The sequence below is a fragment of the Clarias gariepinus genome, chromosome 13, assembly GCF_024256425.1.
Source record: "Clarias gariepinus isolate MV-2021 ecotype Netherlands chromosome 13, CGAR_prim_01v2, whole genome shotgun sequence".
Taxonomy (NCBI): domain Eukaryota; kingdom Metazoa; phylum Chordata; class Actinopteri; order Siluriformes; family Clariidae; genus Clarias; species Clarias gariepinus.
The window spans coordinates 19,468,198-19,492,987 of record NC_071112.1 but is presented as its reverse complement, the minus strand read 5'-3'; the positions used below and the strand labels follow the sequence as shown (position 1 = coordinate 19,492,987).

Here is a 24,790-nt window from a genome sequence, read left to right as displayed (position 1 = left end):
ATCAAGCACAGTGTGGTGTGGAGCTGTGTAATAACTTCTCTTTAAATATTTGTATTTGTTTCTCTTAGGTGCACACAGGAAGTCGGGAGGACTTAATGACTGATTATTTTACCAAAGTGGGCAGGCCAACACCACCCACGAGAGATGGCGCTAAAACACCCACGAGTTACGTCACACCCACCATCAAAGCCACAGCATCCCTACCAGATGGGCGATCTTCCAAACCTGGGCACAGTGTTAAACCAAGCATACGACTCACAGAAGGTTCCATGCCCCTTTCCCACTCTCAGACACTTCCTAACCGAGGCACTAGCGGGTCAGAGGGGAGGTCAATGCACTTGCAGCACTCAGGGCCTCGCAGAGGAACCACAGGCAGCAACAGCCTGAACCGCACTTTCAGCCTTGCCTCAGCCGACCTCCTCCAATCAAATGGCCCGGACAAATACCGGCCTGAGGCGGGTAGCCCTGTTCATTCCGAGGGGATGACGAGGAGGGAGCGTCCACTTTCAGCCAGGCTTACCGTAAGCTCTGGTCATCTTTCAATAGACCCCCGGCGCCACACTGTAGCTCCTCCCAGAGAAGACCCACCACTCACTTCCTCTTGCACTGCTTTGCCGTCAGACCGAGGATACAGTGCGAGTAGTGGCCGCTCAGGAACCATGCACTCGACCACTTCACTCTATCCCCGGGGTGAGGTGGCATTGGTGACACCAGTGCGTGCTGTCTCTGCCCTGAGACAGAAGGAGGTGGAAGAGCACAGGGAAACCATGCAGAGTGAGTCACCTTCCTCCTCCCTGAAGAAAGCGGACAGTTCTGGCACAGGCTGTTGTGTAGAAGAGAGGCCAATGAGCACACCAGCCTCACCAGACCCCAACAACGACCAGCAGACTGTTTGGTACGAATACGGCTGTGTGTAACCCAAAGTCCAACCCTCTGAGTATTTGCTCTGTTATATCACATCCACAGTGTTTTTGATAAACATCATTTGGACAGCAAAGGCTTTTGACTTTTGAAGAATAATGTTGCAAAGTTAAATGGATTTATAGACCCATTAAACCATCAAAGAATAAGGCCCTAATTTTTTGCATCTCAGTTCTCAAGATTCCAATGTGTAAGTCTTGTACATAGTCTGGTAAAAGAATCTCTAAACATTTGACAATTCATCAGACCTTTATTGTCAATTCTTAAATAAATGTGTGGAGTGCAAAGCAGTTAACCCTTTCTTTGATTTGTTGCCATATACAGTAGCTACAGAATATTTGCTTTGTGCAGTAAATTTGACCAATTAGGATATGATTAGCATCCTGAACCAAATTGAGCCGATTGAATAAGCCACAAAGTTCAAACAGTTGATAAGAGGGTTCGGAATCCCTCGTGGTTATCAAAGAATAGGTGGTATTGGGGTGGTATTGAAAGCCAAGAGCAACATGGAGGATGTCTAACAAAGAAGGAAAGTTCTGTGTGAAATAGTGTGGAACCCACACTATTACTGACTAAACAGACAATGTGTACAAGTACCTGCTTTCAAAAAAAGTACTTAGCTCATTTTCCCTGTGTGAACTTGAGAAATGACTTTGTTTCGATGAGTGTATTGAGGGAGACGTTTACTGAACACATGAAGCATGCACGCAATTTTGTTTGTGTTTGGGGTTTAACATGATTTGAGGAGGTTTGGCCTTCCGCTATCGCACACCAGAGATTTCCTCCAGCTTTCTGCGGACAGCATGCCTGGCAGGTCCTAGTTCTATTCTGAATGCAGAACTCAAACATTGGTCTTCGTGTGAAGGACCGCTCCCTGGATAATCACAGAGTGCTTACAGTATCCATCTTTAGGAGGTGGGGTGAAAGCAATGAAGTCCATCATTCAGACGGTCTCAACGGGATAAGTTACTGGAAACAGTTTCTCTATCTGACACCGTATTGACTAGCCAGTGCCTGAAACCGTTCTGCTGCCGTGGGTTCCCACCTCTCTGGTCATGCAAGGGATACAAAAAGAAGGAAAAAAAACATCAGAAACCTTGGGGTGAATAGGAAGAGTGAAAACATAAAAACAGCGGTGAAGATGAAGTTGGATGAGAAGATTAATGCAGAGAGCAGGACTTTCTACACTGAAGTGACACATTTTGACTCAAAGTGTCAAACTCCTGTGGGTTTTTTTTTTATTTACATTAGAGGCTTTTTTGATCTCAAGATCTAAAGTGCATTTCTACAAAATTTCTCATCTTTCTGACGTATTAATGTAACAGAATTTTGAAACACTGTTTTTAAAAAAAAATATATATATATACATATGTAAATACCATTTTAAAAGCACTATGCGAGCAAGACCAGTGGAGCTTTAACTTGAGTCTTAACACTGGACACATTCCCTAGTTTACCGCAGGAGATTAATCATGAGAAATACTAACTATGAGCAGTCTTTTGCTTGAATATGAGTTTTAGTATTTGATAAGTTTTACACTTTTATATCTGTAGTGCTATTTATTGACACCCTAAATAAATAATGCTGCGACTGTCTGTTTGTTTTTTTCACCCCAAGATCAGATTGATTTGTGTAGTTTCATGACAGTATGATTTAAACTGAGAGAACATGCATTCAAATGGGGAAGTAACACAAGCTTTGGTAGACGTTTTTTGCATATGAGCCATCGAAACTAGATGTTAATTTCTTCCTGTTAGAGTCTTGAGGCTGAATATTTACTTTGACACGCTGGCCCTTTGTATTGTTTAGTTCAAAGCAATATTTGGGGGATAATCATGTGAATAGTTTAATTTACCATTGACATTTAATTTGACATTTGGTACTTAATGAAATGCAGATGGGATATATAGTACCTGTACTTTGTTTAGGTTTGCACTATAAGCAAAAAGCAAGGAAATCTTGTGAACTACTGTTAGCATAACACAAACATTTGCCTCAAGCACCATTGTCATAGTATTTCTGCTTTGGTCTCAACAGTTTAATATAATAGCAGTCATTTTACATTTCATTATGGTATACAGTGTTAGCAACCACATATACAGTTTTTTTTTTTTTTTTTTTTTTTTTTTTTTAACATTTTGATGGCTCTAACATGCAGTTTGTCATTTCTCTGCCCTAAAATTGTTACAGGGTTCCTTTATTTCGCTCGCTATCTACATTTGCAAATGCCCTCCAAACATGTGAGGTCAGTAAAAAATTTCAGTGTGTTCCCCACCACTGAAAATCAACTTATAGTGATATGACGGTGATGTTCAAATTCCCTCAATGAGGCAAAGAAGCATATCCGCACTAACTGTATGCGCCTAAAAAGATGAAGTGTGAACCCTGTGCAGCAGTATAAATTAAATAAAATACAAAGAAACATTAACCTTTCATATCTTAAAATGTTGAGATGTTCAGATTATATAAAAAGTTTTTTTTTTAATGAAACCATAATAACTATAATTTTCCACCATACAGTATTACTATGGAGACCTACAGTATGGAATTTAAGAGGACTGTCAATGTTCATACAGTTAATATTCAAAATATAATTGGGTATTGTTTCATTTGGTTTTTCCACTTGGATTTTGTTGCTTGCTTTATCACATGAACAAGGGAAATTAACTTAACTTTTTTTTTTTTTTTTACCTTTATAAAACGTCAACTTTTTAACCGGTGTGTAGACTTTTTACACCCACTGGAAATCTCATAAGAAAGACTACAGTAAGTAATGTGAAAAAGATAAGATATACCTCAGCACTTTTAAAGTTATTTGTTTGTGAAATAAAACATTTACTGTTTACTGGTAGGTGACAGTTGCTTTATGTAATGGTACAGTATGTTGATTACATACAGTAAGCAATACTATACATTTTCTACTGTTCATTTCTTACTTGTAAATTAGATTGTACATCTCTTTACTGAAGCAGCTTATTAGATGCACCAATTCATTACTACTTGGCATTAAGTGGAGACATCTGATTTTTTTTTTACATTAGTTACTATGAGATATGATATAAGTAGTTTTATAATTCTTTAAGCTTTTTTTTCTGGAAAAGCTTAACATCGCTTAATTTTAAAACATTAAGCAAACACGACCAAATGTTAATGTTTTGCTTATTGGTTATGTTTTTAGTAGACAGTAGGTATCTCGATAGGTGTTTTTTTTTTTTTTTTTTTTTTTAGTTTACTGTTTTAACAGTGATTTACACTGTTTTAACTGTAATTATACAGCGTTAAGGGCCTTGCTTATAATGTCTTTCTATAGAGTTAAAAATTCTTGACATGAAAATAATTGTTAATTTTTGATAACTTTTTTTTTTGTTGTTGTTGGCAGTGGACAGTGTTTACCGCAAGCTAAGTGTGTGAGTTTTGGGGTTACTTAGTTTTAGTACGTGTCAAGACTTTATTCTCAAATTGTAAACTGTATAATTCAGCTCCTGAGCAGTAATTGTATTGTGACCCTGCTGTTGTTTTCAGATAAGTGAAATTCATATTTTGTAGTTTAAAACCCAGCAGGGTAACAGAAATTAGAAAAGTAGTTACACTATATGGCCAAAAAATTTTGGGCACCTCGCAATTAAACCCATATGTGGTTATTGGACATCATATTTGAAATGTAGCCCCACTTTGCTGTTATAATAACCTCCACTCTTCTGAGAAGTGTTTCTACTAGGGTTAGGCATGTGGCCGTGAGATTTGCTTACTTAGCCACAAGTGCATAGTGAGCACTGGTGTTGATGTTGTTTAAAGAGGTCTGGTGTGCAGTTAAAACATTTTAATTAATCCCAATGCTGTTCAGTAGGGTTAAAGTCAGGGCTCAAAAGTTCTTTCATTCCAAAAATGGCAATACATATTTTCAAGTAGCTCACTTTGTGCACGGAGGCATCGTCGTTCAAGAAATGTAAATTTATGGCTTTTGGCAGACAGTTATCTAGCGCAACCTACACTTTATCTCACTTTGCATTTGACCAGTTGAGGTTTAAGGGCCTTGCTTAAGGACCCGACCATGGCAACTTGGGACCTTTCAATCAGTAGTCCAGTGGCTTAACCGCTAAGCTAGCTCTAACATCTTCGTTGTTCTTGGTTCCGGTGTTTGAAAAATGGACTGCCTACAAAGACATGCTAGGCAGATTTTGTGACAACAGTTTCAGGAAAGGAACATGTTATGAATGTGATGTTGGGTGTCCACAGACGTTTGGCTGTATAGTGAATTTTCACACACTACCACTAGGCTATCTTAAAGACACTGTTTGTTAACAGGAAACCGTGGTTTTGAGGTGTCTGAGAATGTAACATGGTAGATTCTCTCAGTTTGTATTAAAGAAGCTGATGTCCAAAAACCGTTGAGACCCCACTCCATCCCTTCCTTCCTTATTTTGTAATAAAGTCTTGGTAAATGAATTGCCTCTTTTCCTGACGCGACGTGATGAAGACCGGAAGCGACTAACTTCTCTCTCACACACACATATTTAAACATGTGTAAGAGGTGTAACAAGCCGACTCAAGGCACTTTTATTTTCAGGAAAAGCCTTCAAGTGGTAGTTATGAAGATATCCGGGGTTAGACTTATCAAGAGGTAGTCATGAAGATGTGCGACTGGCTTATATGTGGAAATTTTGATATTTTAATACATTGTATGTGGGTTTTATTTAATCCTTCTGAAGAACTTCAACTGTACTTGAACCTGCGTAGGAGGAGGACGAGGGGTGCGCGCGCGCACATACACACACACACACACACACACACACTCTCTCTCTTTCTCTCTGTCTGTCCTCACCATCGGAATCAGTCACTGCAGTCCCCGTATACCGGTGAGCTACCCCTCTCTTGGTGTCATTTTCCCGCCTACTGGAGGGACCCCGCGGCTCTGACCTGATCGTTCCACTAATGTATGTACGAGTGTGTGTGTGTACATCTGCGCAATCTTAAAGCGTTTCCACTTAGTTGATTGTTTGAGTAGTAGATGCTCATTACTAATCTCCCTAAAGCCACCAGTAGCCTCGGTCGAGGAGAAGGTACAGAAAGGATACCACAGCAAGGTAAGCGAATGTATATACATTTCTAGAACGTGAAATATTGTCTTTTAAAAGAAGAATAATAATAATAAATTATATATACACCCCAATTAATGGTTCTCAAAATTGAACGCAACCTGTTTGTACTCTAATTCGAAGGCAAGTGCGTTTTGATTGACGTTATGGGTGACAAGAACAAGAAGGGCCGGTTTCTTCTTTATTAACTAGAATAATTTGGATTATTTATAAATGTTTAATAAACAAATCAACATAATGTACTTACACTATATAGTGTATGTCATCAGCCAACACAGTAAATAAATGCAAGTCAATTGTAATGAAATAATTCAGCCCCACTCAGTTTGTTACCATTTAAGTAATCTGAGGTCCATAATTATTTGTTTTGTAAACTTGGATGATATACAAATGATCTCCGTATACATGATGTATCTGTAGACAAAAATGTATTTAAATATCAATTGCTTAAATCGACAGCCTTTGACTTTGCAGCACTTAATCAAGTATGTTGAACAAATATCAGGTTAATCAATGTTGCATGCAAAGACGATTTCCTTTCTTCCTAGACTGCTGACCTCAGATACCTCTAAAAAAAGAAGTTGTGGTTTTAAGTCTAGTTGTATTCAATCTTCTGTTACTAGTTTCTGATATGAAAAGAAGAATATAAAATTTCATTGGTGTGTAATGAGAGAAGAAAATAAATAAATTAAGTTGCTCTGGATAAGGGCGTCTGCCAAATGCCATAAATGCTCACTTTCTATGAGCGTAGTGAACAAGTTTTGATGAATTGGTGGCTCAAGTGTAACTATTTCTTTAGAGTCTCTTCAGAGAAACCTCAAGGCATGCACGTTTTCTTGTGGTTCTCATGCCGTATGGCCAGTACAACCATCTACATTCTACTGTCCTGTGCCAGTCATCTAAGTCCAAAGTTAAGGATGAGTGACAATGAACCACAAAACACACAATTACATGTCTTGTTTAAGACATCAATTATATATCCAGTATGACATTTGAATGTCCTGCCTAGGCAGGGATTTTATCAGGATTTTCATTGATATTTCCATCATTCAACGTGTGTGAAATTTGCTACATTAACCAATGTTTTGGTAAGGGAGGTTATGTGTGAGCTAAGTGTATTTTAGTCATGGTTCTATTTAAATTCATTGTTTACTGGTGGATAAAACAACCTACTATTTCAGTTGTTTACATAAAGGCCACAAAAAAATAGTGTGGTTGCTAGGAGCTTGGAACAGGTTGCAGACGGAAGGATGCACTCTTGTGGTAGAAGGTGTAAAAGTGATAAAATGGTTTAAAATCTGTGAATAAGTGTAAAATCAAAATGTTGGCTCATGGAGAATATTTGCAAAAAAAATTCTCAGATACAATCTTCTGGGGAGTAAAATCCCCAGTGTTGATTTAATACTTTTTCAGAATTAAAGTTGAATTGAAAAGGTGTTTATTCCACACTGTCCAGCACTGCGGATTTTGCTGTATGAGTGTGATCTGAAGAGAGAGAGAGAGAAAGAGAGGATCAGTTGAAGTGCTTAGCTGTCAATTATAAATTTTCTGTCTTGACAGCTTGAAAGGTTTTACACTCTTAGGACTGCATTGTTGTTGTATTTTTTAATTTAAGAATAATTTGTGGATCATAACAGTTTTCATTTGATGAAGTTTGTGAACAGATGCAGTTTGTCTGTTTTAAAGTTTACTTTCCATTAATGTTAATGTGTTTGCACAGTTCAATCTGAGTTAACAAAAGAGACAGTAAGGTAAGATTTTGTTATCTCCCACTGTGGTTGGAAATGACTTGTTACCATTTGCAAACGTTCATTACAGACACAATAAGTGGTTAATTCCAGCAGCTTGTCGGAGTCATTTAACCTCTGACACACACTTGTTGTGGAGGCAACTTTGTTTGCATGGAACTTAATTAAAACTATTAAGCGCATTTTAACAAATATACAGTGCCACCTGTTGAATTTTGGAATAAACTAAAATTATGTGTCACCGTAAAGTGTGTGAAATAAAGGTGTGAGATCACGTTTATTAAGTAGATTTCAATTGCACACTCATAAGTGCAAATTAAACATGTTCAGCACTATTTGTTAAATTTTGAGATTTGTGGAATGCTTTTTCCAAGGTTGATTTATTTTATTTTAATGATTTGAGGGCATTTTCGGCTTTGCCAAATACACCTGTGAAACCTCCTAAAGTTTTATGTGATGTGTGCACAGACAGACAAAATCGCCAAAAACCATCTTGCCCCCCGCCCCCCCAATTTTTTTGTAAACATATTTTGTAATATGTACAGAAATGCCAACTTTATAACATTTTTATTTGAATGTGTGTACACTCACATACACAGAGTACATACATACATGCATAAATATACAGTCAAGCTTGAGATTATTAATTTCCCTGGCAAATGACTTGAAGTTTTATTTAACCAGCAAGTTTTTTTTTTTTTTTTTAGATATGACAGGGGCATCTCTCAGAAGATAATAAGACATTGTACAAGTTGTAATTGTTGTAATTGTGGAAAAAATGATTACTAATCTTTTATTTACATATGAACAAAAAGTGGCATGTCCAAAATTATTCATACCCTTCTCAATAATCCATAGAAAAGCCTTTATTGGCTATTATAGCAATCAAACGCTGCCTATAATTGCTGAACAGCTTTTTTCATGTCTCCACTAGTATTTTTGCCCATTCATCTTTAGCGATCTCCAACTCTTCCAGGTTGGAGGGTCTCATTACCATCACCCTAATCTTTACCTCCCTTCACAAATTCTTAATTGGATTTAAGTCAGGACACTGACTGGGCCACTGCAAAACGTCAATGCTTTGTCTGTATTGACGTTTGCAAAACGTCTGCTAACCATTTCTTTACCACTTTTGCTGTGTTTTGGGTCGTTGTCTTGCTGAAATGTCCACTGGTGCCCAAGGCCAAGTTTTTCTGCAGACTGCCTGATGTTATTGTTGAGAATGTTGATGTATTGTTACTTATTTATGGTGCCGTTTATTGTAATTAGGTTCTCTGGTTCACCAACTGAAAAACACTCCCAAAACATTAGGTTCCCACTACCATGTTTGTCACTTTGGGATGGTGTTCTTATGGTTGAAGGCTTCTCCTTTTTTTATGTCAAATAAAGGCTTCATCATTGTAGCCAAACAATTGAAAAAACTTAATCTGACCATAAAACAAGACCAGGGGTCTGAGAGAGGTAAGAAGACGATTTCTGGTCTTCTGTTTTATGGGTGACAAGGACACAGAGTATGCAGACAACACAAAAACTACCGTAATGCACCTACAGTACAAGCCAGGAAATCCTTAATACACAGACATGACAGCGCAAATTATCATGGCTAACTCCCAAAAAATGGGTCGTACACTATGAAAACTGAACCCTGTGCCATAGATTAAATAAAATGTTAAGTAGAAGGGAAGGTATGAGCAGTTTTGTGAAACTGCTCATACAAGGGGGCATGGGGAGCATTAAACTATATATAGTTTTGCGATTAACCAGAACACTCCCCATCACTCAGCCCCAGACCTCAGTAGTGTGCATGTGGTTGGAAAAAAAAAATCCCCACAACCAAACTACAAGTGAGTTGAAACTGCATAATTAAATGTACGAATTGTATAATGTGCTGCAATACAGTACAAACAATTATTGATTAATTTTTTTATACTGTACAAACCTCCCCACCTGGGTTTTTTGACTTATGATGCTCTTTGCCCCTGACCTAGTGAAGTGTGGATGTGTTTTTCACAGAGACTACAAAGCACTTCTGTAGGTCAATTTGGATTTGGAAAAATTGCTAAAATACCAAAAGTTATTTAAAGTCTGAGGACTTCATAAAAAATCTCACATTTACAGCATATTTTGTACTTTGTCTATATCAATAATGCAATAACAGAGTGTTTTAGCCATTTTAAACTGATTTCTTTTTTTATTGCCTCTTCTAGATCCAATGGAAGGATCTATGAGAATGAACGTTAGAGCTTAAAGCAGGGCTTCTGAGAAATGTTTCCTCGAAATATGAACATGTCTGATGACCGGATCAACTGCAACATCGACCACAAAATTCACCAGAACCTTTTTTCTGGCACCTACATCCTGGTCTTATTAGTGGGACTTCCTACCAATGCCTATGCTCTCTATCATGCTTGGCTGCAGCTGAGGGCTCGCAATGAGCTCGGGGTCTACCTGCTTAACCTGACTGTTTCTGACCTGCTGTATCTGGCCTCTCTGCCTTTCTGGCTGCAGTACTTCTTTTACGGGGATAACTGGATGTACAGTGAGCTAGCCTGCAAAGTGTGTGGCTTTCTGTTGTATGACAACATCTACATCAGCATCGGCTTCTTGTGCTGTATTTCAATAGACCGTTATCTGGCTGTGGTCTATCCCCTTCGCTTCTCCTCACTCCGCACCATGAAAGCAGCAGCTCTGGTCAGCGCCATAGTGTGGGTCAAGGAACTGGCAGTTGGCATCGTCTTTTTCCAGCACAAGGAGCTGAGCCCCGACACGACTAACCACTCGGTGTGCTTTGAGCACTATCCAATGAAGTCTTGGGAGCGTTCCATAAATTACTACCGTTTTTATGTAGGCTTCCTGTTTCCATTAGTAATTCTGTCTGTCTCATACTTTTGGGTTCTGCGGGCTGTTGGCAAGAGTACAGGGACGCAGACTGGTCAAAAAAAACGCATAAAAAACCTAGTCACCATCACTATCCTCATTTTCCTGGTGTGCTTTTCGCCGTACCACATCTTTCTGCTAGTGCGGACGTGTCTGGAGTATGATTGTCCTTTTATTGAAAAGATTTTCAACTATTATCACTTCTCACTCCTGCTCACTACTTTGAATTGCGTAGCTGACCCAGCACTTTATTGCTTTGTCAGCGAAAGTGTACAGCACAGCATCCAGCAAGCTGCAGAGGCATGTGTACATGTTCTCTGCTGCTGTTCCAAATGCAAGAGCAGCTACAACACGGACTCTGGTGAGGCAGCAACAACTATTGACAATGGCACAGGCACCGCTGTGGTCAAACTGCTTCAGCAAAGCAAGGTTGAACTGTCTAATTTGTGATTTTTTTTGTTTTTTTTTTGTTAATAAGCTTTTCTTTTGAACCAGAAAGATAATTTGCCAAAGCATGTTGCTGTATGTCTGTGTATTTTTGTCTTCGTTCCATCTTTTGTGATAAATAGAAGTGCTGTATACTTCACTAATGCCTTGTCTAGACCATATGCATGAATTTGCTGCTGCTGATTTTAATGCTTTTGTATCAGTTTTATTGATGTAATTCTCAGGGACTGTCAATAACGAGTGCCATTTAGATTTCGAGGGAGAAATTAGTTGGTAAAGGGACAGACCATGCCAGTCAATTAAGCCTATGGAGTTCCATGTCTTGTTTTGTTTTTTTATACAGTTTGTATATGTTCAAAGATTATTTTTATTTTACAGTTTTAATGTTTAATATGCTGACTGTTTGATGAGGGATCAGTACATATTTTCAGTGTGTGCTTGCAAATGTTTACATTTAAAATGCATTTCTAATTATTCTAGACCTCTTGAAGATATAATCACGTGTATATAAATTAAAGTATATGCCTTTGTTAATAACTTTAGACTCTTCACATGCTTTATAAAACCTAGCAAACATTTTAAAGGGGAAATGCTTGGTTGAATTTTATTTGGTTATGATTTATTATTAAATGAAGTGATAACTCCCACCCTGCCCATGAAATCAGCTAAGCACTCGACTGCCAAACGCTAGCAGTGACTGGTACAAAAGGTTCCCCCATATTAAGAGTTTCCATATTAACTTTAGAGACTCAGTCACCGTATTTTAATAATTATTTCATTATTATTATTATTATTAGGTGACGCTTCTGAGTTTTTTTTTTGTGCAACTGGATCTACAGTAGGAGCATTGTTTTTCTAAACCAATATACTTATTTATAGTGTAGTAGTTTTTTTTTATTATTATTTTTTTTTAATACTGTGAAAGAATTACATAAGAGTGGCTACACTACTACTGAAGTTGTGAGAAAAGGAAAAAAACACTCATGCTTACAGACTTGGGCAATCCTAACTTATTTTTGTTTGAGGTTATCACATTCGGCACTTCAGACCAACCACATAATTTCCACTCGTATGTCGATAAGGCACACATGTTCAATGGGGGGGGATGGAAGAGATGTAGTTATTCTGAAAGATAGCAATGTAACCCTAATAAATAACCAAGGGTAAAAAGAGTACAATTCCCCAAGTTGATCAGACTGAATATCTCGGACAGAACTCTGGTACTTAATGTTCAATTTGCCCCATTGGTAAATATATCATGGCATCGTTGAAATCAGACTGGTGGTGCAATTTCTGCAGCAAAATCTTCTATTTGTCAATAATCAACTCTAAAAAAAAAAAGGACTTTATAGCATTAGCAAAACTTCTGTTATAATAATAAATTACATATGTAGGTAATCACATAGCTGTCCTAACGTTTATTATAACCACACTATTAAGAAAACTATATTGCTTTCATACGTTTTATGAATAGTTTTGAAAGTAATAGAGTAATTGACTTGTTGTACACACATTGCCCAAATATTAGGATTTTTTTTTTTCAGAAACAGGACTCAAAGAAGCCACACTTGCTTTGTACTGTAGCATGTCAAATAGCTGGCTAGCTTACAGTTCCTTCTTCCTTTTAATTTTTAACTGACATTCATATTTCAAACCAAAAATATATTCACTTATAAGCATAACTTTAAAACCACAGACAGGTGATGCATTAACACAGAAACTACATCAGTGGAGAAGCTGAAGAACCTTCAGGTTCCTTATGGTTACAGTTAAAGAGGAACTTTCCTGGCCTGACAATATTTCAGCAGTGACGGGTCATGAGAGACAAGCTTAATCAAAAGCTGCCACTCAGATTCTAAAGAAAACCCGGTACAGCAGGTACCCTAAAGCTTACTTAAGAAAAGTCCTCGGTGATTATAAACACCACAGGATATTGTTGATTGTATTCTGTCTTTTACTGTATGGTATATTGTTCATATTTGTGATCATGTTTTTTATTTTTTATCCTTATACAGTGCATCCCAAAAAAATGTCAATATCATGATGCACAAAATTGTCTTTTTTAATTTATAAAGTGAAATTGTCATAAGTTCTACATTCATTGCCTGTAAATTGAAGTATTTCAAGACCCATTTTAAAAAGAATACAAAATAATTTTGTTCAACTATACACCCAGTGCTTGGTTGGGGCTTCACTGTTGGGGCATTACTGGAGACCAGGTTGCCTTATAGGATAGGAGCCTTCAGGCTAGTTGTTTCTAATCGTCCTACTATGTAAAAAGGTTCAGGTCATGTGAGTTGGCTGGACAATCACGTACAGTAATATCTGGGTTTGCAAACCAGTTAGTGGTAGTTTGGGCACTATGTGCAGATGCTAAGGCCTGCTTAAAAAGAAAAATTGACATCTCTATAAAGTCGTGTCAGCAGACAAAAGCATGAAGTGCTCAATGCAAGCAGGTGACATGCCCAAAATATCACTAACTGTGGAAACTTCACATTGGACTTCTAGCAACTTCTGAGCCACTCCACGCTTTCTCCTGACTATGGGAGCTTGGATTAAAGTCAGGGTGAATTATTTCCAAATTAAATGCAAAATTTACTCTCATGTAAAAAGAGTACTTTGGATCCCTTAGCAGTGGTTCAGTTTTTTTTTCTCCTTAGCCCAGGTAAGACACTTTTGACATTGTCTCTGGTTCAGGAAAAGCTTGATACTAAGGAATAGTTGTAGCCTATTTCCTGAACATGTCTCTGTGTGGTGGCTCTTGATGCACTGACTCCAAAATCACTCAATCCTTCACTTCTAATCTAATGTTCTTGAATTGGCTTTGCTTGACAATCTTCTTAAGCTCAATCTTCATCTCCTCAGACCTCAGATTGGTCATGCACTCGATCCCCTGCAGTTCGCCTACAGGCAAAAGGTCCTCTATCTGTTCCATCAGACCCTCTCCCACCTCGATAAGGGGAAAGGTGCTGTGAGGATTATGTTTTTTTTTATTTCTCTAGCGCTTTCAACATAATCCAGCCACTCTTATTGAGAAACAAGCTCACTGACATGCAGGTGGATTCACATCTAGTGATCTGGATTACAGACTACCTCTGCAGAAGGCCACAGTATGTCAGGATAAGGAACTGCATCTCAGAAACCCTTTCCAGGTGTACAGGAGCACCACAGGGGACTATGCTTGGCCTTTTCACTGTGCTGTTCACTTTATACACTTCAGACGTTACATACAACTCAGTCACGTCACATGCAGAAGTTCTTAGATGACACTGCCATTGTGGGGTGTCTTAGAGATTGACAGGAGGGCGAGTCAGAAGCCTTGTCAAGGACTTGGTGTCATGATGTAATCTAAACCATCTACAACTAAACATCATTAAGACCAAAGAGATAGTTATTGACTTTTGTCGGTCTGGGTCTCCCCTGCTACCTGTCTACATTGAGGGAGTAGATGTTGAGAGGGTCAGGTTATGCAGATATCTGGGGCTACAGCTGGATGACACTGTACTCAGTGGACTGGATTGGTCAGTGAACACTGACTATCTGTACAAGAAAGGTCAAAGCCGGCTGTTTTTCCTCAGACGACTAGGATTTTTCAAGATCTGTAAAAAGCAGTCACAAAAATAGGGATGCCACACGATTGGATAAAGTTGTCAGGAGAGCTGGTTCAGTGGTTGGTCAGAAACTGGGCTTTCTCAAGGAAGTGGTGGAGAAGAAGACACTTACTGTAGCAAAATGCTGTCCATCATGACGAACACTGACCACCCACTTCACAACCAGAAAAATGTGTTTTCAGTGAAAGACTTTTGTCACAAAGCTGCTCAATTGACAGACTTAGGAGATCCTTTGTTTTCACAGCCATTCGGCTGTTCAACACCTCACTACAACGACATGAGAACTGTGGACGGGGAGATCTATGCTAGGCTAGTCTGCTATTTACATCACAGTGCTAGATGCATAAATCCCATCTGTTAGCTTCTGGATCTGCTCAGTTACTGCAACTATGGCATACTTTTTGAGATTTACACAGAGACAAAATTTCATTGTCACTTTCATGCTGCTGCTTGCACAACTATTTAGGTTTTGGCACAATTAATACAGTTTGCACTGTTGTCACTTGCCACATACAAAATTGCACACCATAACTAAACTGCAATTAGCCTTTTTTTTTTTTTTTTTAGTTTTTTATTGCACTAGTAATTTCAGGTCAGTTCTCACATTACCCTGTGTGTACAGACGAAGTGTGATTCTCTGGGCCGTGATCAGCTGGGAAAAGGTCCTGGCGTTAATGTGGATGTTACTTCAACACATACTGAACCAACTACCTAAACATTGTAACAGACCAAGTACACCACTTCATGGCAATTCTTCATGGCAGCAGTTCTGATGTAGTTTTGATGTGGTAGAAAATGCTTTTGCAGTTTGTACTATTGAAATCATAATTAGAAATTAGTATTTCTTAAATCCACCATTTGCAAATTTAGTACCACACTTTACAGTCTTTGATGTAGGAATACTTTAAAATGAAACTTCATAATTTCCATATACTGTACAGTAGCAATCTAAGCTTTGTAGTTAAATTATTTATATGTTCCTTAACATATTGTTCAAACTTGTCTATGATACATAACTAAAACGTGAATGTTTCTACAAATTATTGCAAGTACTTCAAATAATTTATTGACCCATGATTCACAGGATATCGCTGTGTATAGTCAGACATTCCACTCTAACACAGATGGATCACGTTTGAATAAGTTTTAAATCAGATCCTCTGACAAGCAGAGACTTGTTACCTGTCCTAACTGACTCTGGCCTGGTCTCTTCATATCAATTTTGTTTTAGATAAATATCTGGGTTGTTAAAACTTTTATTATTGAGCGCCATATAAAATAGGTCTATAATCTATCTGTAATAAAATGTACAGTATGCAACTTGTGTGTGTTCATATTCCAACTTCTATGTTTTCAAAGCATTAATAAAGCTACTGTTGGCATAAACAGTTAGCATCATCAACTGACTCCCAAGTTTAGTGTTTTCACTACAAGTCAGATAATTGTTTTCTGCCAAATAGAATGTCATGCTCCTTTCGCGCAGTGTCAGCGCTTTTGTTGGAGGAGTATAAATACATCAGGATGTTATTCACGTAATCAAAAAGAGGAAAAGGAAAAACATTGAAATGCCTTTAAGAAAAAAAGCACTCCTTCTCTGAATCAAGCCTCACCTACTATTAAGTAATCTCACTCTGCACAAGCTTAATGTGAGCTCAAAGCTGAACTGTACTTTGCAAGTGGTTTAGATGGCAAGTGTTTTTTTGAAATGCAGGCCTATTTTGCTAAGGAAGCTGTGTTGGATAACCCGGGGTAAAAGGAATCTTGTTTTATACTAAACTAACTCTAAATTACTTTATGATTGATTAACTATTAAATAAATAAATAAATAAATAAATAAAGGTAATGAAATACATTTATTTGAAATGTTTAAATGCAATAAATGTACTGTAACAAATCATAATAAGTCAAACAATAATGGTAGACCAGATGTAAATGCATATTTAAATGATTCTTCTAACAAGATAATTCGTGTTTAAAGCTGTCAGATTTAAGACATTTGTATTGTATGTGAACACAGGAAGAAAAACAACAGACACCAGGGTATATGCAATCGATCATTAACAGGAGGGACAGAGTTCATATATATAGGATGCTTTTAAATGCATAACACAAATGCAGTGCAGCTTGTTTTGCTTTCCAGACACAAGCTTGTATTTGTAACCCAATAGATCTTGGCATGTGGCACCATTTCTCATGAAACAGTGAGTGAATCGATAGTTCGTAATGAGCAATTTCTAAATGTTAGGCAATTACATCGAGTTAACCCGTCTACATACAAGCTACAATTATACAAATATGCAAATTTCCCAGGCAGCTCATGCCATATCCTGAACATAATGTCTTTTTGTATTAGACTCAGGAATAACAAGAACTCTTTTTTCGTTCTTTTTTAATGTGTATGTGTATACTTTATAATTACAGGTTCCAAACATTTGAGGTTAATTAAACCTTAACTCTTCTTTGCTGTAAGTTGACCTGTTTCAGGTTCCTGTAAACTTTTATTTTTGTCGGCTTGTCAGGAAATGTTAACCACTGGCACTAGGTTTACTTTTGCACAGTTTTGGTGTCGGTCTCAGTTCTTGCTGTTTGCTCACTGCATACGTTGATTGGTGTAAAATAAGTAAACTGAATCTAATATTTTCTATTGTAATAAAACAAATCCTGTCCAGGGGGTCGAACGAGTGAGTGAAAGAGTGTAATATAACATCAGATTATGATAAAACAATAATTAAGCCTATTTCTACACTAGATGATTTTATTAATGTAAAGATTTTGTTTTATCAGCAGATATTTTAGGTATTTATTCTAAGAAGTAAGCTCATCTGTCCACAGTACAAGCTAATATTTCTGCTTAAACTAGAATCTAATTTTTTAAAGAGTATAATTTAACAATTGAGTTACAAAACATGCTTTGAATCTATACGAAAACCATTAGGCAGAATATTTCTTTCTTTTCCCATAGCTTTAAGCAATGCCTGGATTATGAAATATCTTGCAGTTGCTTTGCTTTGACCTAATGTTGCAGTTTTCATTTGGACACAGTGGGGTCCTGTTTTATTAAGTTACAAGTTATCTCTAGGGATTGTTTGTTGATTGTTTTGTACAGTGTCCTTAAGTGTTATGAAAGGCGCTTATAAATAAAATGTATTATTATTATTATTATTATTGTCGTTGTTGTTGTTGTTGTTCCAGATGGTAGAAAAGCAATTATATTATACACTTAATTATTCAATTTTATTCAATTCAATTTTATTTGTATTAACAATTTTCATTGCCGCAAAGCAGCTTTACACAATCAAAAGAATTATTTAAGTTTGTATGAAATGTGAATTTGTACGAATCAAAATGGTCAGTTTGTCCCTGGTGAGCAAGCCGAGGGCGACAGTGGCAAGGAAAAACTCCCTGAGATGGTAATAGGAAGAAACCTTGAGAGGAACCAGACTCAACAGGGAACCCATCCTCATTTAGGTGAAACAGAGAGCAGGAAATTATCTGCATTTATACTATGTGTTAGTTGGCAGGCAGTTCAGCTCTAATAGCTGATGTTAATTGATGTTAATATGGAGTCCAGGTAGTTATTGGAGGCTCAGGTAGACTTGTATGAAGTTCCAGTCCTGAACTATCGAACAGTCAAGTCCTCAGAGAAACAGCTGCCAACACCAGTCGAGGCCAAAACCGTCTTCTAGGTAGAGAGAATCATCCCCAGACACCAGACGCATCCCAAAGAGACACCCAGGGCATCCATGTGACGAGATCACCAACCAGAAGCGGGGCACCAGGATGGGTCAGACAGGTCCAGAGGGCAGAGGGAGTCTGGATCACAGGCAGCTCAGGAACGACATGTGTAGCTCGACAGAGAGAGAGAAAGAGTGAAAGAAGGAGAGAGCAGAAGAGAAGAGATAACAGTTAGAATTATATTATAATGTCTCCCCTTGAAAAATACCTCATGAGTAAAATTGAAACACTAAGAGGACAATAAGACGTACTGAGCAAGGTGACTTGTAATGGAAATTAACTTGCTGCTGAAAATGGAAGTATGTCTTGTTGCATCATTTCCTACGTTTTTCATCAGAGGAAGTTTAAACCGAGTGGTGTGAACACCCCAAGCAACGCCGACTTCACTGATTGTTACTTTATGTACTCCAAGTTAGGTCAGTGCATATGGGCTCTGTTCACATCTGTTGCATACGGTTATACTTTCTGAGTGAATCAAGTGAATGGTTTCCTGTGAGTTTGCTGTTGAGGTCACACTTTAAAAGAAAACATATATCTTACGCTAGCATTTAACAATTATTATATATATTTTTCTGAATAAGGTCATGTTTAGAAGTCTAATATAAGTCTAGGCAAACTGACAAAAAAAATGAAAAGAAAGAAAGTGAATGTTGGGTTAACATTACAGTTTTGCAAGGCTGTATTCTAGTGGCCATGGAGATTATATAGTTGCTTCAAACAAGGTTTGACGTTCGCAACCACAAAAATAAAAATGAACCTTGATGACGTCACTACTGGTTTAACTGTTTAAAGACTTTGAGTTACAGTAGTAGACAGTAGCATCATTTTGCTTGTATTCACAGTTTCTTATTGCAAAAAAAAGGGTGTAATGTTAATATTAAAGCATTTTCAAAGTTGTCTCAAAAAAATTTGACTTTGTAATTAAAAGATTTATCATTTTTTATTAGTTTGGAAAACAGAGAAACATATCTCATTTGGGGTATAAAAAAATCTGATATGATGACAATCTGGTATGTGATTGACGTTGTTATGTGAAACTGCTGCCTTTTCTCTTTCCTGTTTAGATTAATGAGCTAGAACTGCTTATTTTGGCAGTTATGTTGAACACCCGTGATTATCATCATCAGGTGGTTTGTCTATCACTTTTTTATGATCATTCTATTAGTAGGTTTCCTGTGCAATAAAGTTTTTATTACCTACTATAGGGGGTGTAGAAACATGTTTTCACCCATTTCTGTACAACTTACTTAACCACTCACCCATTGCCTATACCGCTTTATCCTTTGGGGGGCCTGGAGCCTATCACAGGAGACTTAGGGCACAAGGCGGGGTACACCATGGATGGGATGTCAATTTGGGAATGGTAATTACCCTAATCTGCATTTCTTTTGACTGTGGGAGGAAACCAGAGTACCCGGTGGAAGCCCACCATGCATGGGGAAAATATGCAAACTTCATGCACAGAGACCCAAGGTGGAAAACAAACCCTTGACCCTGGAGGTGGAAGGCGACAGTTTATATATATAAAATTTCATTGCAATAATGAGACTGGTTGAATTAGGATCTATGAATGAGTTAAAATACAAACCATAGAAAGCATTAGTGCCTGTAATCCTGTGGTGATGGTGATGTCTTGTGTAGCGCTGACTCTGACAAAGTGGCCATCTAAAGCATGGCTCTCCATTTCAGTCAATAAAACGGAATCAATGTTTTGTTTTTTTCCCCTCCACTAGTCTTCAAGCTCTCCAACAGTCAGGTGTGCTAGAACAGCGTAAACATGAATGTATAGCATACTACTGTACATATGCACTGTATATACAGTTCACTCAACAGAGAGTTCTGACTTTCCTACCCAGACAAAATATGTGAGGGATTTTACCCTGTGTTTGCTGTGATAAACATTCACATGATGATAAATCTGATGATGTTGTTGGATGATAGGCTGTCAGACGATATTCATAAAAAGAAAATCCATTTACAGTTGCTGCTTTTGAATTATATATTTCAAATTACTTTAAAAAATGCATTTAAAAACATTAATAAAACATGTTGCAGGGAAATTGAAAAAAGGCCTTCTTCCATCCAGCCATGTACTGTAACACCTCGACTTGCCCTAGTAACCGAGCTATGTGCTGTTCTGCCATCAAGTGGTCAAATAGTGCAAACAAAATATAAAAATGTTGAAGGTGTATACGTATGAATGCCCAGAAATAACATTACATTACATACAGTGGATTTAGAAACATAAATCATTGTCGTTTTTGATAAATTAAAATAATGATACTAATTCAGTGCAGTGCTGCAGTTCTGAATTTATTATTATTATTATAAGTAGTAGTAGTAGTACTGTAGGTATTGTTCATCAACATGGTTTGGTAATTTAAATCAGCATGGTGCAGGCCAATAGAGAGAGCAAAAATCATGAAAATCCCTGGGCACACTTTTGCGCGCACACACACACACACACACACACACACACACACAAAATTGAGCATTAATGGAGTTCATCAAAATGTGTTTTTGGAAGACATCTTAATAATTCGCCTTGCATAGTGTTGCATACAGTATGCATGCCATCTAGAATACAGTTTGTTACTGAACATTAGAAAAAGATTATGAATAAATACAGAAGATTTTCTAAACTCTGCTATTATTATTGCCATGAGAAGTGAATTGCACATTGTTATTTAGACCAGCACCAGACAATGTAGGCCAGTTTCCTTTACTTAATTTATCTTTTTTAGACCATTTTCTAATAATAATAATAATAATAAATAATGTGGTTAGAAGTAAAATGAATACATGGCAAAAAAAAAAAACTAATAAAAAATCTGTATTACAAACTACCAAACATTTATGTCAGAATACTATCATTTCAGTTAGTCTTGACAAAAATTAAGCGAAATCTTTCTTTTTTTTTCTTTACGAGAAAGTGTCTGTCCACAATTACTGTATGTTTCCTCTCACTGTTCATTTTGCTTTGTAATATAATATAACAAAAAGCCTTCAGAATCAGGCCCATTTCCTTATTTTTATCAACGTCAATATATCAATATATATTCCATCAACATGAGGACAACAATTATGATGGACACCATTTAGCTGACTCCATTCAAATTTCTTTCTTTCTTTCTTTCTTTTTTCAATTTCGAAATTACAAATAAGAATCAGACACACTGTGCACTATTTGGTTGCATGCATTGACTTCAATCAATCAATAATTTTTCACAGATAAAAGATCTGACATGTTTTTATTTTCCTTTTAGCTGACGTTACAAAAATGGTTAAATGCACGAATTTGCTGTTGTTAGGCACGTCTTACAAATGTAAGGATAGGGCAGCTATGTCTTTGCTATGGCAATAAGTTTTTATCCCCCAAATGTTTGCATGTGATCTATTTTGTATGCGCATCTCTAATGCTCAGCGAGATATTCGGCAGCTTACTCACTTAGCCAAAGCTACTGTAAAGCTAAGGCAGGTTAACAGGTTAGCTCTCCTTAGTGAAGCACCTGCTGAGAAGCCTAAAAGAGCTCTGGTTATAGGAAATTCTATTCTGTGAATTTAGCTAGGCCCAGCGCCAGTAGTTAGGTATACACTGGGAGCAGGATGTACAGTAGCAGGTACTCTTAGGACCTTAGGCCAGCATAGCTTCTCCAAGACAGTAGTACATGCTAGACCTAAGGATATACGCCTCCGTCGATCAAAGGTTAGTAAGAGTAACTTTGTAGAGGTGATGTCTGGTGAAGTAATATAGTCTGGCTCCACCTCAATGCGACGAGCAGACATAGAGCAGGTTATGGTCACTGAATCGCTGAAAATCCAGCGGGTTCTCTAAAAGCAATGTTGCCATTATAGACAATTGGAGTACCTTTAATGCCAAAGCTGGCTTGTTTGGTGGGACGGTGTTCATCCCACTTGGTAAGGTGCTGCTCTCATTTCTGTCATTCTAAGCTACATAATTATAGTCTCAGAACTGGCCACGAAAACCAGTGACTGTCCAGGGACCAGGGCAGGGAGCAGACAAACATTCTAATCAGATCGTCTGTTAGTCATTCTTCAGGTTCCACCAATGAGACTTCCTCAGCTATATAAAAATGTAGAAAGACAAATGAATAGGTGTCATTGTTATTTATATAATGATAATCCAAGCATTATACAAAAATATGGACATAAATGTAATGCAATTAAAGTTCTCTATACTAGCATAGCAAGCATACCCAAAGTCGATTTCACTATAGACCCCCAGGGATGTACTCTAAATTTCTTTCTGAATTTGCTAATTTCTTCTTAAAGCCAGATGTTTCTTTAGAGAAACCATTAATTTTTGGAGATTAAGAGTTAATATTCATTTTGAGAATCCAGAAGAACAGCATTTATGTCCACTGTGGACTCGGAGGAGAGCAGGAGTAAATCAGTGCATGGCTGGACCCACTGATGAGGCTGGTCACTTTCTTCTGTTTAATACTGACAAGCCAGAAGTACCGGTACTAGGACCGCATGCAGCTAAAAGTACGTTTTCTGATCACACAGTAACTCTGGATGGCCTTTCTCTTTCATCATGTGCAGACTAAAATACCCTGGTGGGATTTTTTAAATATATATATCCAAAAATAAGTTAGAATAAGTTCTCCTTACTCTCTCTACTGTCTTCCTCTTGTCCTCATGAATCTGATATTAATGTATTAAATCTTAAATCTTCCATGCTACTACTTTCCTGTCTCCTCTTGGATCTGATATTAACATTCCACCTCTCCCACAATCTTTTCTCTCTCTCTCCCTCTCCCCCCTTACTTGACCTAGAGTACCACGTCCTTGTTTCGTCTCCAGATAGACAACTCTACAACCTCCATTCTTTGTTCTTCAGGATTTCACCAGGACATGTTAAAATGGTTCATGTTCTTTGAAGTAACAGATGTACAGGACACCAGGCATTTGGCCAAACATATAAAAATGTCTTTTGTTGTCTAACAGACAATGTGTTTGTGTTTTCAATTGTGTCTCTCCTGACATCAGTAAGCATATCGAAGCATAGCGGACAGACCTAGCGACTCGTTTATTCATTTACAAAACTTTAAACTTTACATCACGCCTACCTTACACATATTGCACTAACTCCCAGTAAAATTTTGCATTGATTTAAAAATACTACTATTGACTTATAAAGCACCAAATGCTTTTGCACCACAGTACCTGCGTAAACTGCTTTGGTCAAGGGATGCAGGCTGTTCGTCAGTACCTCAATTTATGAAAACTACAGCAGGTAGCAGATTTTTTTTTTACAAGGCCCCAAAGTTATGAAAAAGTTATTTACTTATTCCATAGTTAACTTATTCCAATTAATGTTTGGTTCTTAAACATTAATTGGACATAGCCCAAGTGTAGACTGAAAACCTATGTATTTAGCCAAGCCTTTTGTGACTACAGCAACGGCCAAAAGTTTTAAGAATGACACAAATATACATTTTAATGAAGTCTTCTGCTTCAGTGTTTTTTAAACTTTTTGTCAGATGTTACTTTGGTATTCTAAAATATAATTATTAAAGTTTTAAAAGATTTTATTGATAATTACGTTAAGTCCCTTGGCTGAGAAGCAAACCCACACATGAATGAAAGGTGTTAACTAGAAATCAAATTCCCCAGAATTCAAGTGACATTTAATAGACCACCCCAACTTGTAACTTACAGGAATTAACGGGTCTGCTGTAAAAGGCTGGGTGCCAGATACTCCACATGCTCCACTGTTTTGGCAGCAAAGGAGGACTCACACATTTTAGGCAGGTGGTTTGACTGTCAGCTAACTGGTACTGTGGAATAATTGGTGTCATTTACCCATTTCCATACCAATTACACAATTAGCATGCCTATTAGCATGGCCTTTAGATGGGTAAAATATCTCTTACCTTCAGTAACTGCTTAACGCTGTAAGACCCAAATATAGAAAAACATGAGCAAATTTTTTTTGACCTCTCAGATATTGTTTTAGGAGGCCTCTGATGTAGGAATAAAAGATTTTTCACATTTTTTACATTTTAGTGAGTTTTTAGGGAAATTTTGTAATATTGCAACGTTGGGCCTAGTTGTGAGCAGAATTTCTGTATTTGTTCTCACTTTGTCTGAACAGGTATACAGAACTTTCAGGCATTCATTTGCAGGGTTGTTCACTTACGTAGCCCCATAGCAGTATATATCATAAGTAATAATTACACAACAATCATATTTTTTTATGAGTAAGCATTTATTCATAAAAATATTTGGAAAAAAAATATTTGGCCACATTCAGCGTGGTTTGAATGAAGTCTGTGTTTACTTGCAGTGATAGTCCCTAAGACAATTCTTTTCATTTAAGAAGCACAG

The 24,790-nt window shown here is 37.4% G+C and overlaps 2 protein-coding genes across 4 annotated transcripts in view; both read left to right on the top strand.

Moving 5' to 3' along the window:
* ccdc88c (coiled-coil domain containing 88C) overlaps nucleotides 1–2,532 on the top strand; it is a 54,839-nt gene extending 52,307 nt beyond the window's left edge. For all 3 annotated transcript variants that reach the window (XM_053509473.1, XM_053509472.1, XM_053509474.1), the window contains one exon: nucleotides 69–2,532. In XM_053509473.1, the coding sequence (XP_053365448.1) occupies nucleotides 69–917 (849 nt within the window). In that variant the 3' untranslated portion in view covers nucleotides 918–2,532. The remainder of the gene's footprint in view (nucleotides 1–68) is intronic.
* A 2,929-nt stretch (nucleotides 2,533–5,461) lies between these two features.
* Nucleotides 5,462–11,627, top strand: LOC128535450 (ovarian cancer G-protein coupled receptor 1). Its single transcript, XM_053509354.1, has 3 exons — nucleotides 5,462–5,856; nucleotides 5,963–6,006; nucleotides 9,974–11,627. Exon 3 carries the CDS (start codon nucleotides 10,032–10,034, stop codon nucleotides 11,091–11,093), a length of 1,062 nt encoding a protein of 353 aa, XP_053365329.1. The 5' UTR covers nucleotides 5,462–5,856; nucleotides 5,963–6,006; nucleotides 9,974–10,031; the 3' UTR covers nucleotides 11,094–11,627.
* The last annotated feature ends 13,163 nt before the right edge of the window (nucleotides 11,628–24,790 follow it).